Source organism: Lissotriton vulgaris, chromosome 4_1 (genome assembly GCF_964263255.1).
Source record: "Lissotriton vulgaris chromosome 4_1, aLisVul1.2, whole genome shotgun sequence".
Classification (NCBI taxonomy): domain Eukaryota; kingdom Metazoa; phylum Chordata; class Amphibia; order Caudata; family Salamandridae; genus Lissotriton; species Lissotriton vulgaris.
Window position 1 is genome coordinate 832984065 of NC_141691.1, and position 14088 is coordinate 832998152.

Sequence of the window (14088 nt, forward strand, 5' to 3'; positions counted from 1 at the left end):
TTCACAGCAAAGGTCAAGTCTTTGTCCTCTCATTGGCAGAAGCAGCAATTGCAAGCCAACCCAGCAAACCAACACAGCAAAGGGGCATTACTCCTCCTTACAGCTCTCCAGCTCTTCTCCTTGGCAGAGGTTCCTCTTGAGCCCAGAAGTGATCTAATTTATTGGGGGTTAAGGTCCAATACTTACACCCCAGTTTCTCTTTGTTCTTTTTGTGGCAAGGGTCTCTTAGAACCACTTCTGTCTTCTCTGGTCCACTTTCACTACATGAGCACAGGAGACACAATCATTGCAGGTGCTAGTGAAACTCCTCCCACTACACTAAATACAGCCCATATCTATTCAGCCCTATGAATCTCCAAGAATCCCCTGGTTGGCCTATAGACAGTGATACCTTCATGACATGGGCCACCCTGAATACTTTGAGAACCCTGAAATGCTAGAGTCTATCAGTAGAAATCCTCTAAAAAAGAAAGGAATGACACATTTGGAAAGTCTTAGATTGACGATTGAAGCCCCTAAATCCAGCGGTTACAAAAATCTATTGTTCTTAACTACTTTTAATCTGCAACCTTATCTTTGAACTGTTTTAAATTCACGACACAGGTTCGTTTTGACTCGTTTAAGATTGGATATATTTAATCTATTAACCAGTTTCCCAAATATGAATGATTGATTGGTCAATAAAATTGACAAACTGCCCATGCGACATAACGATATCCCAGAATACCATGCATGTGGTTTTGTTCTGTACATTTTTTAGTCAATTTAGGAAACAATATGTATTACCGATGATTAGACCATTAGGTTGTACAAAGTGCACACTGCATATCTATTTCTGCAATCATTCCCTACGTTGGAGATTTATTGTTGAATGTCTTCTTTTTTATGGGCCGTTTTTTATGCAAGGAAGAAAATGTCATCAGATAGAGTCTAAAAGGGGGTAAAACGCATTTATACCTAAAGTGTCTTGGTAGAATGATCTGTGTGACTAAGAGAACGTGGTACACAATGTGTAACATATTTCATCATTGTACCAGTGCACTTCAATAACTGTAATACTTTTTTTATACATTTTTTACTTTGACTGAAAATTGGTAATTATTTGTTTAATTATTTTAGCCTGTGTGGATAATGTAGCTCTGCTTATGTTTATATCTTCTTCTAACGGTATGAATTGAATACTTAGGTATGTTTTGTGAAAATGCTTTTATAGATGTATTGTATACTTCTGAATAAAGTTATTAAAGAAAAGATAGAAGAGTCACCCAGGAAATGCATTACGCACCTTGACTCCTCTTTGGGACTGTCTAGAGCAAATGCACATCCCCAGCTCCTGTCACTCCAAAACAATACAGTGAATACACACACAGGCAGAAGCACACAGAATGGTTAAACAAGAAAATGCCCACTTCTAAAAGTGGCATTTTCAAACACACAATTTAAAACCCATCTTCACTAAAAAATGTGTTCAGAGAGCCTAAACTCCATTCCTTGATCTTGTCCCCATGAAGGATTACACTTGTAAGTTGTTACAATGCGGCTCCCATGCTATCCTATGAGGCAGGAAGCCTTTCAATAGTGAAAAGCGAAATCGGCAGCATTTCATTTTCAGAACTAGGCTTGGGCGGTAAATTCCATTCGGCTTGAGGAATTTGAGTAATTTCGCGTTCCGCGGAGAATGCGAAATTGCCTCAAAATTCTGCGTTCCAGACTTTGCGAAAGTTTTTTCTTGTTCGTGTTCTCAAAATGCTTGTTTGCGAGCTACTTCCCCCGAGCATGCAAACAGCAATTGCGAAGAGGAAAAAAGAATTGCGAATAAGCAATTCTGCGTGTTCGCGGAATTTCTTCGTGTTCGCAGAGATTTTTTACCATTTCGCAGAGATTTGCGTAACGCGATTACGCAAATTCCGCTCACCCCTAATCAGGACATGTAAAACACACCAGTACATGTCCTACCATTCACATACACCCAAGGGGGTACATGGGGCCACACCGAGGGATTACAAATTGCATGCGCATACACAAAGGTGGTAGGTCTGAGACAGGTTCACAGGGCCAATCATGTGTACAATGAGTGCTTTTGATTTACAGGCCCTGGCACAGGCCCTGGCACACTCAGTGCACTCTGCTAGAGACTTACCAGTAAACCAAATATGCCAATTATGGCTAACCAATCATAATTACAATTTATACAGGGATCACTGCACTTTGACACTGATCAGCAGTGGCAAAGTGTCCAAAGCATCTAAGCTAGCTAAAACGAAGTCCATCACACAGTTAAAAAATTCAGGAGGTAGAAGCAAAAAGTCAGGGCAAACCATGCCAAGATATCAAGTCTAATACACAGGAACAGAAGATTGATCAACTCCGGCCTTAGTAAAATCCGAAGCCTGACCACTGTGATCTGTGCTTCATGAAGAAGGAGGTTCAGGAATGTCCTGAGCATATGAAGAATCCAAATTCATTTCACTACAGCTGAAACCTGGGCTCTTCAGGCAAGTTGGAAGTTAAACATAATATCCAGATTTATTTTCACCACCATTGGGGGGGCGGGGGGGGGGGGGGGGCAAAAGGGGGATGCTGTTGAACCAAGCTCCTGTTCATCCTCGGAGAGAGTCCAACTCAGACAGCAAGATATCAGTTTTATCTGGGTTGCATTGCAATTTGTTTGCCCTGAGCCAGTCAAGAAATGTCTTCATGCAGAGTGCAAACATTTATTTTGCGATCGCCGAGTCACCTTCGTATGTGAGCAAGGGCTGCCTATCCTACAGGTATGATGTGACATCAATGCCGAAGGACTCAACCAGAAATACCACTGTGGTCATATATCTATAAAAAAGAGTGGGGCTCAGGGAAGAGCCCAGAGGGACCCTCATTTCAAAGGTTTAGCTCTGGAGGAAAAGGGCTTCCTTTAGACTACCTGCTTTCATTTCTGCATAATGGAGCCTAGCCAGACTAAGGCTGATCTAGTCACACCCAGGTGTTCCAACCTATGTAGCAAGATGTTGTGTTCGATTATGCCAAATGCTGCTGAAAGGTCCAACAACACCAGTGCAACATTGAGTCCTGAATCAAGGCTAGTCTTAATGGATTCCCAGACCTCCAGTAGTGATATATCAGTGCTCTGTCGTGCTTTGAATCCAGATTGAAGAGAAAAGTTGTGAGCTAGCAGTACACTGCATTTTCCAAAATCTTGACGCCGCTGATAGTTGTGAGACTGGTCTGAAGTTCACTAGCACCTCAAGGTCCAAGTATGCCTTATGAGAAGGGGAATTATGTCTGCCCTTTTCCGAGAGTCTGCTATAACACCAGAATGAATGAATACAATTTATAACGCGCAAAACAATAACCCGAAGGCATCAAGGCGCCTAACAAAACAGATCAAAAGAGAAATCCTACATCACTGCAGATACGCTTGCACAAAAAGTTGTGTTTTTAAGGCCCTTTTGAATGCCTGAAAGGTGGGTACCGATCTTATTTCCAGAGGGGGAGCATTCCACCACTTGGGCGCTAAGGTGGAGAAGGCCCTGCCACCCCATTTTACTCTCCTGAAACGGGGGGCAGATAGCAGGAGCCTGCCGGAAGATCGCAGATCCCTAACGGGGGTGTAGCGGGACAGGATAGATCCCACACCAGTGGGACTATTTCTAGCCAGAGCCCTGTATGTCATGCATAAGGTCTTAAAATGAATGCGCGCCTCGACAGGTAGCCAATGTAGCAGCTTTCTAGCCGCTGTGGCTGAGGTGCGCCTGGGAAGATCCAACACAAACCTTGCAGCGGCATTCTGGACTACCTGTAAGCGCTGCAGTAGGCTCTTTTTCATGCACGCATACAGCACATTACAGTAGTCCATTCTGGAGCCGATAAGGGCAACAGCAAGCTGTTTCCTTGCCTGTAAGGATAGGTAATGCCTAATCCTCCTCAGGACATGGATAATGCCCCAGCAGGTGGAGATGGTTCGGCTGACCTGCTTACTCATGTCAAGGGCAAGGTCCATCATAACCCCCAGATTTTTTGCTGAGGAGGTGGGGGTGGGACAGGCTCCTAATGAGTCTGGCCACCAGCAGGATGACCATACATCCTCTTTGAAGTGAGACAGAGAATTAAACAATGTAAGTGGGAGCAAAATTATCTGCAAAAGCCTTCAGGATGTGTGGTGGAAATGAGTCATCAGGGGACCCAGATCTGCAGTTTGCAAACTGTGTCTTCAACTCCTCTATCGTGGGTGGTAGTAAACGTTTCAGCTTTATTTCTGCTGTTGGCCCAGATATGTCTCCAGACCCTGGAACATGATTCAGATTGTTAAAAACCACCAAGTTTGCCTACATTTTGGAGATTTTATCATAAAAGAAGTCACTTTCAGAAGTCAGTTTTGAGCATAAGACTTTATTGGTCTCAGGTAGCGGGCCGTGATCTTGTGATCTTCCCATTATTGTTGGTCTCTTTACTGCATTACGAATAGAAGGTGCAACATGATTGTTTTATGTTTTTGTGATATGCGTTAAGGGCAAGTTTGTATCTTATTTTGTCGGTCTCCTGCTAGTGGTGATGCCAAGGTCTCTCCAGCTTTTCACACAATGTTCTCTCTAGGGCCAGTTCCTGAGAAAACCAGCGGGCCGATCAGGCTGTAACTCCCTTACGAGAGCCACTGTGTCTGCTGCTTTCATGAGGCAGGTATTGATATCTTTAATCATGCCTGACAGCACTGGCCTAGACTCATTCAGGATTTCCTTGAGGTCTGGTAAATATATCTTTTCCACGCTCTTTTCCCTTGCTCCTTTGGGGATGATCTACTTTCCTTAGGGTTTGCGAAAGGCCAAGAAAACGTGAGTAGAAAATGATAAGACCAACTGATCTAGGCTCTCCCGTTGTACCGCTACATTAGGCAGGATGCTATCAATGGCATGATCTGTCCTATGCGTTGGACCAGTATCAGCTTGTGTAAGGTGAAATATAGCTAAGGTTTCAATAAAGTGTATGGACAGAGGGTCATCCACCTTGCCCAGGTGTATGGTAAAGTCGCCTAGTAGGGTAAGGTTTGCATAGCTAACACATTTAGAGGGCATGGCCTGCTCCAGGGATGCTATAAAATCTCTTGCATATACTGTAAAACAAAACACTTGAAAAAGAGTGTTTGGGACTAGTATTGAAAGATGGCTGAGAAATGGAGCATAGTCTGGTGTGTGTTCATCACCTGATTAAGGCTGAGTGACTATTGATGGTACTATTAAGACAAGAGGAGTTAGAAATCCTGTTTCAGTGTATCAAATTATGTTATGACACCATCAGGTAGTAGCATATCAGTTATCAGAATAACTCTGGCCATCCATCTTTTCCAATGTAGTTTTTACCTCCAATAAAGATTGCCCATTCTGCTATATGGAGCACATGCATGTATTCTGCTATTTATCCCTAGTTTCTTATGAACTCTGTCCACATGCTAAAGCATGGGGGATTTCCCCACAGCCCCCACCCTGTCTGAAAGGCAGATGTTTCTCTCTATGTGTACCCACACAGACCTCTCTTGGGAACGGTAGCAGGGAAGCACAGGTGCTCACTAATGTGCAACTCAATACAGTTCTATACGCTGCAGTCTTAGATTCCCACCCACCCATAGATATGGAGACACATGATTTCATAGCTTTTAACACTATCTGTGCGGCGCATTTTCCCACTGAACTTTTAAAAATCCTGCGGTTCATGACGAGCTCAGCTCGTCATGAGCGTACGAGAGATGTACTTCATGACGAGCTGAGCTCGTCATCAGCGTCGAAGGGGTTAAGCTACGCTTAACGTCCTCACACAAAAGCAATTATCTTTTCTGCAATTAATTTTAAGAAATCTGGAGGATTTCTTAGTGGGTGCAAAATGTAGTTGAATCTAGGGGCGACTTTAAGTTTTATAATTTGAAACCTGACAGACATAGAAATATGTCATTTAGACCATACCAACAATTCATATATTGCTTTTTGTATTTCTAGGTTCAGATAATCTCGGTCCATATTTTCAATACTCAATTGTCCAAAATGGCTAGATGTGGTAGCATCCATCTTCCTCGTTAGTGCAAACACTTCACATTCAGACCAACTGATCTTGTAACAAGAGAATAGTAAAGAAATTAAAGAAAAAAGTGCTGCTATGGAAGTCTACAGTTTTGTTAGTGTCATTAGGTTATTGTCAGTAAAACACTCAAACCCTACAATGCAAATACAAAGCATTGTTTAGGAGTCTTTGAGTGGTGATGTAGATTTGCCTCTTGAAACCCTCTCTGAGCCTTCCTCCACTTACTGAATTTCATGTGACAGTTTCCAGCCTTGTTCTTTCATTGTGTACCAGCAGTTCAGCTCTTGAAGAGGATGGCCTAGTAGTTTGAGCTTCCTTTAGAGGTTTCGGTCGAGCCATTACTATTGCTGGTGATTCCAATGAATCCAGAAACTTCTTTAATTCCTCTGGCTTCCTAGTGTCTCTGTAGTCAGGCTGTTTTACATACTGCTTTAGACCAACTGCGTTCTTGTTTGCCCCACTAAAGTTAGTGATGTCTGCTAATATGTCTCCATTCTACTCAGCCTTAGTAGGTGGTGTCTTGGAATGTCTAGAAAAAAACAGCCAAGTTCTTCTGTACAAAGCCTCCTCTAATTTGATATAAAACCGCCGGGATGAAGTGAGAGTGGTAATATAAATTAATGCAGCCCAGTAGGCTCATGTAAGGGATGTAAAAAATCCTATAACATGGAGCTGGTCTTGAAGACATAATGAAGCATTGCCCTGTTCAAATGGTCTTGTTTGAGAACGGCTAACTAATACAGCAAAGAACCATTGTATCCTATGAAAACGTCAGAAAACTGAGGTAAAGAGGCATAGCCATTAGTGCCTCATTCTCAGATGTGTCATTATTGGGCACAAAAAATCATTGGGGGTTAGAAAAAAGTTTGTGTTTACATTTATTACGGTACAACCTTTTATATTTGTTCCTATTGCATCATACAAAAATACATAAATTCAATGCATGAACTAGTCTAGTAAGTCCACCTGTTCAAGATGAAACATAATCTCTTAAGTACTTGGGAGTTTCGGCATTTCTGCTAGGTCTAGCCCTCCCCAAACTAATACTCTGCCTTGATGATGTCACTGGAAGCAGTTCTGAGATTTCACAAAAAGACAATGCACCCCAATCTCCATTGTCATTGTCTGAGATTTCACAAAAAGACAATGCACCCCAATCTCCATTGTCATTTCAGAAGACATAGTGGGGGAAACAGCAACATTCATAGAAGCATTATCTCCACTTTGCCTCAAGCCCCTAGCATCCACGTCAACATCCAGCGAATATTCACTTGTAACCCTCGTAGCATCTTGCAACTTGACAGCAAACTCATCCTTAACTAAGTCTGCACTTCGCTTGCTCCACCGCCTGTCACTCTTGACCAAACTAGCATGTTTGGATACTTTCACCACACTTGTGTTGGGGTAAAATGCTGACTTCCCATTGCTTGGGGTTGCATTCTCTTAATCCTCACCAGATCATAAAACAGAAAGTTCCCTTCTTTCACATTCTTGAGATCGTCATATGCACTTTTACTAACAGCTACCGAGTTGCCTACCCTCTGGCACACTTCCTCCAAACTGGGAATACTCTCATCTGCATGCATTCTGTCCAATTCCCAATGTGGAGACAATTCTCTAGATAAGTTTCTACCCGTACGACTCCTGTAGTGGATTGAAGAGAACTGTGATACCCCACAATGATTAAGACACCATTTCAGCAACATTTGATTCTAACACTACAGATAACAGGGATTCCTGCCATGAGAATAGGCTTTCCATAAGTCGGGCTGGATGGTAGTGAGAGAAAACCTACATATTGTTTGGATGTTTGTTGTTCTCGCCAGTTTCCATGGAATAATATTAGATTATGTAAGAGATAATGTGCATTTGGGAGGTGATATAATGTCCGGAGGAGCATAGGTATCTATCTAGAAGTAGTGCTATCAATTTTTTCACATATTGAAGCTCTTTAAAGACGGATTAGTGCATATCTCAGGAGTCAAGGAGTTCCAGATCTGGTTGCAATCCCCAAAAAGGATCGATCATGGGAGACTTCCTTCTTGAGTTTTGGGCAGTATCAGTAGTAGTGTAGCGCCCTGCGGTGTATTTCTTTCCTCATCTTGATAGTTCATGACAAGTATTTTAGTTTCCGCCTGTGAATGGAGCAACTCTAGTTTAATCAGAGTGGGGATTATGTGATCGTAGTGTTATGCTCCTCTTCTTAGTTCTTAACTCCCTTTAAGCATAACCTCTTTACCATCCTTATAATTAGCTGACTTGTATCCTTCCACTGCTCACATTTAGGGAACTACTTTTTCTATTTAATTAGGCACTGCATGAGAATGTGTGTGTTTTATTGCTCTCACATTGGCCCCTTTCCCCCTCAAATTTCCACCCCCATTGCTTTCTCTTTACCCACACCAACCCCCTCTTCCTATTGCTCCTCTACTCCTGCAGGTCCATTACTTAAAATGTTTTAACTTCCATGTGTGATAGAGGGCCTGGCAACTGCTTAATGCTGATGGGCTACTAAATATTCCACAAAGCGTTTTCGTACACCTCCAATGCTCCCTCGTCCTACTCCTCACCAACTCCTCTGCAGCTTCCACATCCATCACAGTCGAATACATAAAATGTTTTCTTATTTTTTTTCTGGAGTGTTGGTACCTGCCAGTTTGTACTAGGCTGCTTCGCGTTGTATAAAGTTATTTTATGTTAATAAAATGCCATTTTTTATTGGATGTGTAAATATTTTTTAAAAAAAGATAATGACACCAGCATCACAACTTAGGTGTGTGCTTGCGTGATGATCCCTGCGTGATAAGTCCTCCTTCTATCTTTTTTATTTTTGCATATGCTGCACGCCATCAGCAAAAAGCACTGGGCCAAAAGCTGTGATCTATTGGCTTTGCCAATTCTTGCTCTGCATAGCCATTGGCCTCTGCAACAAACTTGTATTCACTATTCTGTAAGTGGGAACACCTGCACCATTTTCGCAACACAATAAAGAATACAGTGCTACCTAAAATTTAAAAACCATTCATTCTATTTCTGTTAGTTGAAGCTCTTCTAAATGTTTCTCTCTGTTTTGCATGTTAATGTTATTTTCTTACATTAAGATCTTTTTAGGTGGTAAGATTACTCTTTGCGTTAAATGCTCGCTGCTGAGATGTTTAAGCTATCACCAGGTTAGAGTATTCAAACTAACCCATCAAGGTCGATACATTGAATACTATTTGGTAGTATAATAGCTGCACAAAAAGAAAAGCAAATAAGTTACAAAAATGTTACAGCTTCCACTAGCTCTACCTCACCTCTCTGTCCCCTTCTCCGAGGCATCCCTACTTTGGCTTGCCATTGGTATAGTGCTCTGCTGCCAGCCGGCTAGTTTTGTGCTATAGAAAGACTGGTACATACTAGGGTGTGAAATTCCACTCCGCTTGCGGTGTTTGCAGAGTTTTTCTCACTTCGTGTAGCCCGTGAAGTTCAGAAAATATCCGCCCGCAAAGCAGTTTTTTCCATTCTCACCAACGTTAAGTTGTGCATAGCCCTGCAGAGTTTTTTGCAAGCGAGGACCATCTTACTCCAGACTACCTCCCTGTAAGATTTCTAAATGTGGGCAGTTGCGGATGGTCGCAACTGCTTGCATTGAGAAACCTTCTATTCACGTTGAGGAAGCTGCTGCTTGAGTCTACTCGAGCGTCAGAAAGAAGCAACGTCCTCTTGCACTGTGCATGGTGCCATTCAGGCTGATTTTCCTCCGAGGGACAAACACCAGGTGCTAAAAATCAGCACGAACAATGTGACCTAATGCACTCTGCCACGTGTGAAACTCTGAATAGTGCAGCAGAGTTTTTTGGTCACTCGAACTCCACCCAGGCCTAGTACATACATATATACATATAAATACATACATTGTTTAAAACCACATAAAGTGCTTTGGTTAAAAATGTCCCATTAGCTGAATGATACCAACCAACTAATATGTTTGTATTCAGAAAACCAGTGACAACAGTGGCGTAGCAAGGGGGGATGGGGAGGGGGCGGTCCGCCCCAGGCGGCACAAGCTTTGGGGGGAGCGGCCTCCTCCTGCTCTTACCTGCTGTCTCAAAGGGCGACAATCGCTCTCCCTACACCCCCCCCACAGCAGTTGAGGGGAGCCAAACTCTGCCTAAACTCACCAGCACCCATTCCCCCCGCTCTTCATGGACCCGCCTTGGGCAGCAAAAGCAGAGGCCGCCACGGGCAGCCATAGGGCTAGCTAGTGACAACCTCATAGTCACACAAATTAAACAGCGTGTTTCACTTTAAAATGTGTGCCCAGCATAAACTGAACATATTATTAGAAATTTTAAGATGTATGTTATATTAATTTCCGTTGCCTCCATCAATGTATGCCACCTACTAGGATGAATTAAATAATGCATCAGCCACGCCCTTACCGTTCTCTGGATAAATAAAGACAGAGTTTGAGTTCTCCGCTCTGGTGCTGTGTGTTACTTTGACAGGTTTATTGGGAAACAGCGTTTCTTCTTGACTGGCTGCCCTCTGTTTCCCCACTTTTCTCTTCAGAGGCTGAGGGGATAGTAAGGCATCTGCAGAGTCAGTGTATCCTTCAGTAGATTTAGACTGTCGATCAGTCACCTGAAAAGAAAAGAAAAATATGGATAAAATTCGCCTTTAAAGTGAGACTAAAAACAACCATCTTGTTTCTTTAAACATATACACTAATATACAAAGGTAGATGTGGTATGAATTCGATACATTCCCATACTCCAACCTACACACGTTCTACAACTTGGATTTGGCAACCATGCCTTTACACTCTTTTTGACCTATGGATGAAACTCTGCATTCCACATACACGACTTTCTATTATAGGTGCCCTGAGGAAGTTTCTTTAAGGAACAGAACACGTTGGTTGGCCTAATCTAACTTTATGAATTTGGATATGAGAATGAATAAAGAACAAAGGGGCATATTATCAAGGGGGTTTATCTCCGCTTTTTTGGCTTTAAAAGCCAAGAAAGCGGAGATAAAATGATCTCCCTATTACCTAGCTGTCGCTAACACCAGTTAGCGACAGCTAGTAGGAGATAGCGACCATCTTGGGCCCCGCTTTGCATGTCAGTGATATTTATCACTAATGATATGCAAAGTGGGCGTGCCAAGATGTTAGCAACTGGAAACAGTTGCTAACATCGCTATCTCCTATTACCAACTTTTGGAGATATTCGCGCTAAGCGTGAAAATCTCCAAAAGCTAACACCTGCCCTGAGCAGTTCTTAGCCATGTTATCCAATGGGAGGTGGATAACATGGCTAAGAGCATTAGCTCGGTAATGCATGAATATCACTGATTTTTCAGCGATGTTCATGCATTTCGGCCGATTTTTATCGCTTAGGAGATATACCTTGATAATAGCAAGGTTCCTAAGCGATAAAAATCGCCGCAGCTCTGCGATAAAAGAATCGCCGCTAAACCAACATAGCGATAATTATTGCTAGTTGTTGGTAATATGCCCCAAAGATCTGAATATACATCAGTGTTTTTGGAGTGATCTTCAAATAGAATCCGAAAGATGAGAAAGAACTCTTGGAACGCAGTTTCTTTCTCCTTGAATCCATGATAAACAAAATGGTTGTCAGTTTATGAACTGCTTGCTTGTGAGTTCTTTAGCCAATAGGAAAGGATGAAGGTCTGATAAATGAATCAAGCATCACCCAGAGCAGTACATGCCTCGTTTACAAAAGCCTTGTCTGCAACAGTTGTACCCAAAACAGTCTTCTACACATAAGAGAGGGTGTGTCTTACTTACATGGCAGAGCCATTCAAAAACACTCTATTCTTCTCTGGTTTGCTCTTTCAAGGATGTCACCATCACCACAATAGAAGTTCTGGCACAGTTTGTTGTCAGCAGTACTTAATTTGTGCAGGTGGTGGGCACTAGATCTTATGTTTTGAGACCAGGACCTATTTGTCACTATCAGACTTTGACTCAGAGCATGAGCAAAAGTTATGATGCAGTTGAACCCGTAAGGAAATGCTTTTAAAGAAATATTCATTGTGGACCTGCCCTGAAGATGCATTGATGGCTGAGGCATGTCTACTATGAAGAAAGTTGAATACCTCTTCTTCTTCTAGAGCCCTACTACTTCACCACAGTAGTGATCTGCTTTCTCAGTGGGATAGATTAGCAATCCTATTCTGAACAATCTATCTCCTCTCAGGAGCCTGTCACTGTGAGTGCAGCCGCTCCAACCCACCTCTGCAGAATACAGATTTAGGGGTCGATTACGATGGAGGATTTTCCACATCCTCTGGGCCGGCGGAAGCCACCGCCGGCCCGGACGATGCGGAAAATCCTCTGCGGAGCCTCAAAGGACCCACCGCCATATTAGGATGGCGGTGGGTCTGGGATTCTGTCCGCAGCTTTTCCGCCGCGGTCGCCTTCCGACTGCGTCGGAAAAGCTATACCATGGCTGCCGGTGTCTCTCAGACACCGCCAGCCATATTAGGATGATGTAAATGTCATGCTTTTCCGCGGCGGCTTTTCTGCCGTGGAAAAGCATACGGAGTTTCACTTCGGGGGCCCGTTGCGGGCCCCCTGGGTGAAGGGGGGTGGGGGGTGCACATGGGGGGTACCTATGGTGCCCCCCTGCATTTGCGTGCACAAAGCAGCAGGCACCGCGCAGTGCCTGCCGCTTTGTGCATGCAAATGCGATATGTTAAAGATAGAGGATGTGACCGCCACCCTGGCGGTCACATTCTAATCTGCACGGAGGTAACGCCGCAGCCCATGCGGACGATCACTCCTCCTCAGGGGTCGCGGACGGACTCAAGTCCGTCGGCGATCCTAATCGACCCCTTACTTTGGTTCTGAAAAAATAGTGTGGGTCAATAGTTCAGCCATTAATTAGTGATGTGTTTTTTTTAGCTATTTCGTTCCTCCTGTTTACTTTGGGGGTTATTTTAAGTTTCGTTGATGCTAAAGTTTAGCTTATTTAATTTGCTAAACATATCTGATGACATTGGAGCTCTAATAATACTATGTCAAAGTTCATAGGAATTGTACTCCATACAGAATATTATTGTTTGCAATTAATATCAACCAACCCAACTAGTAGTAGTTTCATAGACCTTTCAGGAGTTTAAAATTCTGTAAAATAAACCGGCCCTGTGCAGGAAACACAATGGTCCTATCATAGAGTAGCTAGTTCATTGAGGCGTGCTAAAACATATATGCAGGATTTAAGCGCTAAACTCTTAACACATATGGAGTACAGCTATATGGAGCATGTATTAGATGCATAAACACATTCCTGTCAAAGCAAATGGACAGGAAAACTCACTCTATATTAGATTGGCATACTGTCAAAAATATACTCCATTTCAATATAGCCCGGAGTATGTGTCTGGAATAAGCAAAAAAGCTTGGGGTCTCAGAATGGGACTGGGAATGTCGAAGAAGAGGATTGGGAACCATATTCCTGCAAAGTGAGGGTGGACTGGTCTGTGGCAGCTGGGGCAGCTGAGGCACCAAGACAGCTAGGCAGAATAGAGGTGAATGGGTTTGAGATTTCCGGGTCACTGTAGGCAACAGTGCTTCCTAGAATACTAGTCCCTGGGACAGTGCCAGGCAAATTCCCACATTGAACTGGCTTTACCTATTGGCATCCTAGTTCATTCATAAATTCCTCCTCCCTCGCACTACTTGTTTTACCACAATATACAGATATTGTTTTTGTTTTGCCTTTGGCATTATGCTTTTGCCTTTCTGACCATTTACTTCCAGGAGTGTTACTCTAACAAAATGCTTTTGATCAAAACCTGTAAAATGTATTGATATTCCTGCCATCAAATTGAACTCAGTGTTGTCTGGGGCAGGTTAGGAAAACCAAGTACTGATGCCCAAAAGCATTACCTCATATATCTTTAATATCTGCTGCTAACCACATGCATGTGTGTGACAGAAGCAGCTACATCAGAGTCTTTGTAACCTACAGCTATTGCTGGAGGCAGTCTTGCTGTCCATGGGCCTAG

At 43.0% G+C, this 14088-nt stretch overlaps 1 protein-coding gene across 2 annotated transcripts in view; it reads right to left on the bottom strand.

The window, feature by feature from the left end:
* DCDC2 (doublecortin domain containing 2) overlaps positions 1–14088 on the bottom strand; it is a 641411-nt gene that overhangs the window by 272476 nt on the left and 354847 nt on the right. For both annotated transcript variants that reach the window (XM_086965151.1, XM_086965150.1), the window contains exon 7: positions 10488–10689. In XM_086965151.1, the coding sequence (XP_086821277.1) occupies positions 10488–10689 (202 nt within the window). The remainder of the gene's footprint in view (positions 1–10487; positions 10690–14088) is intronic.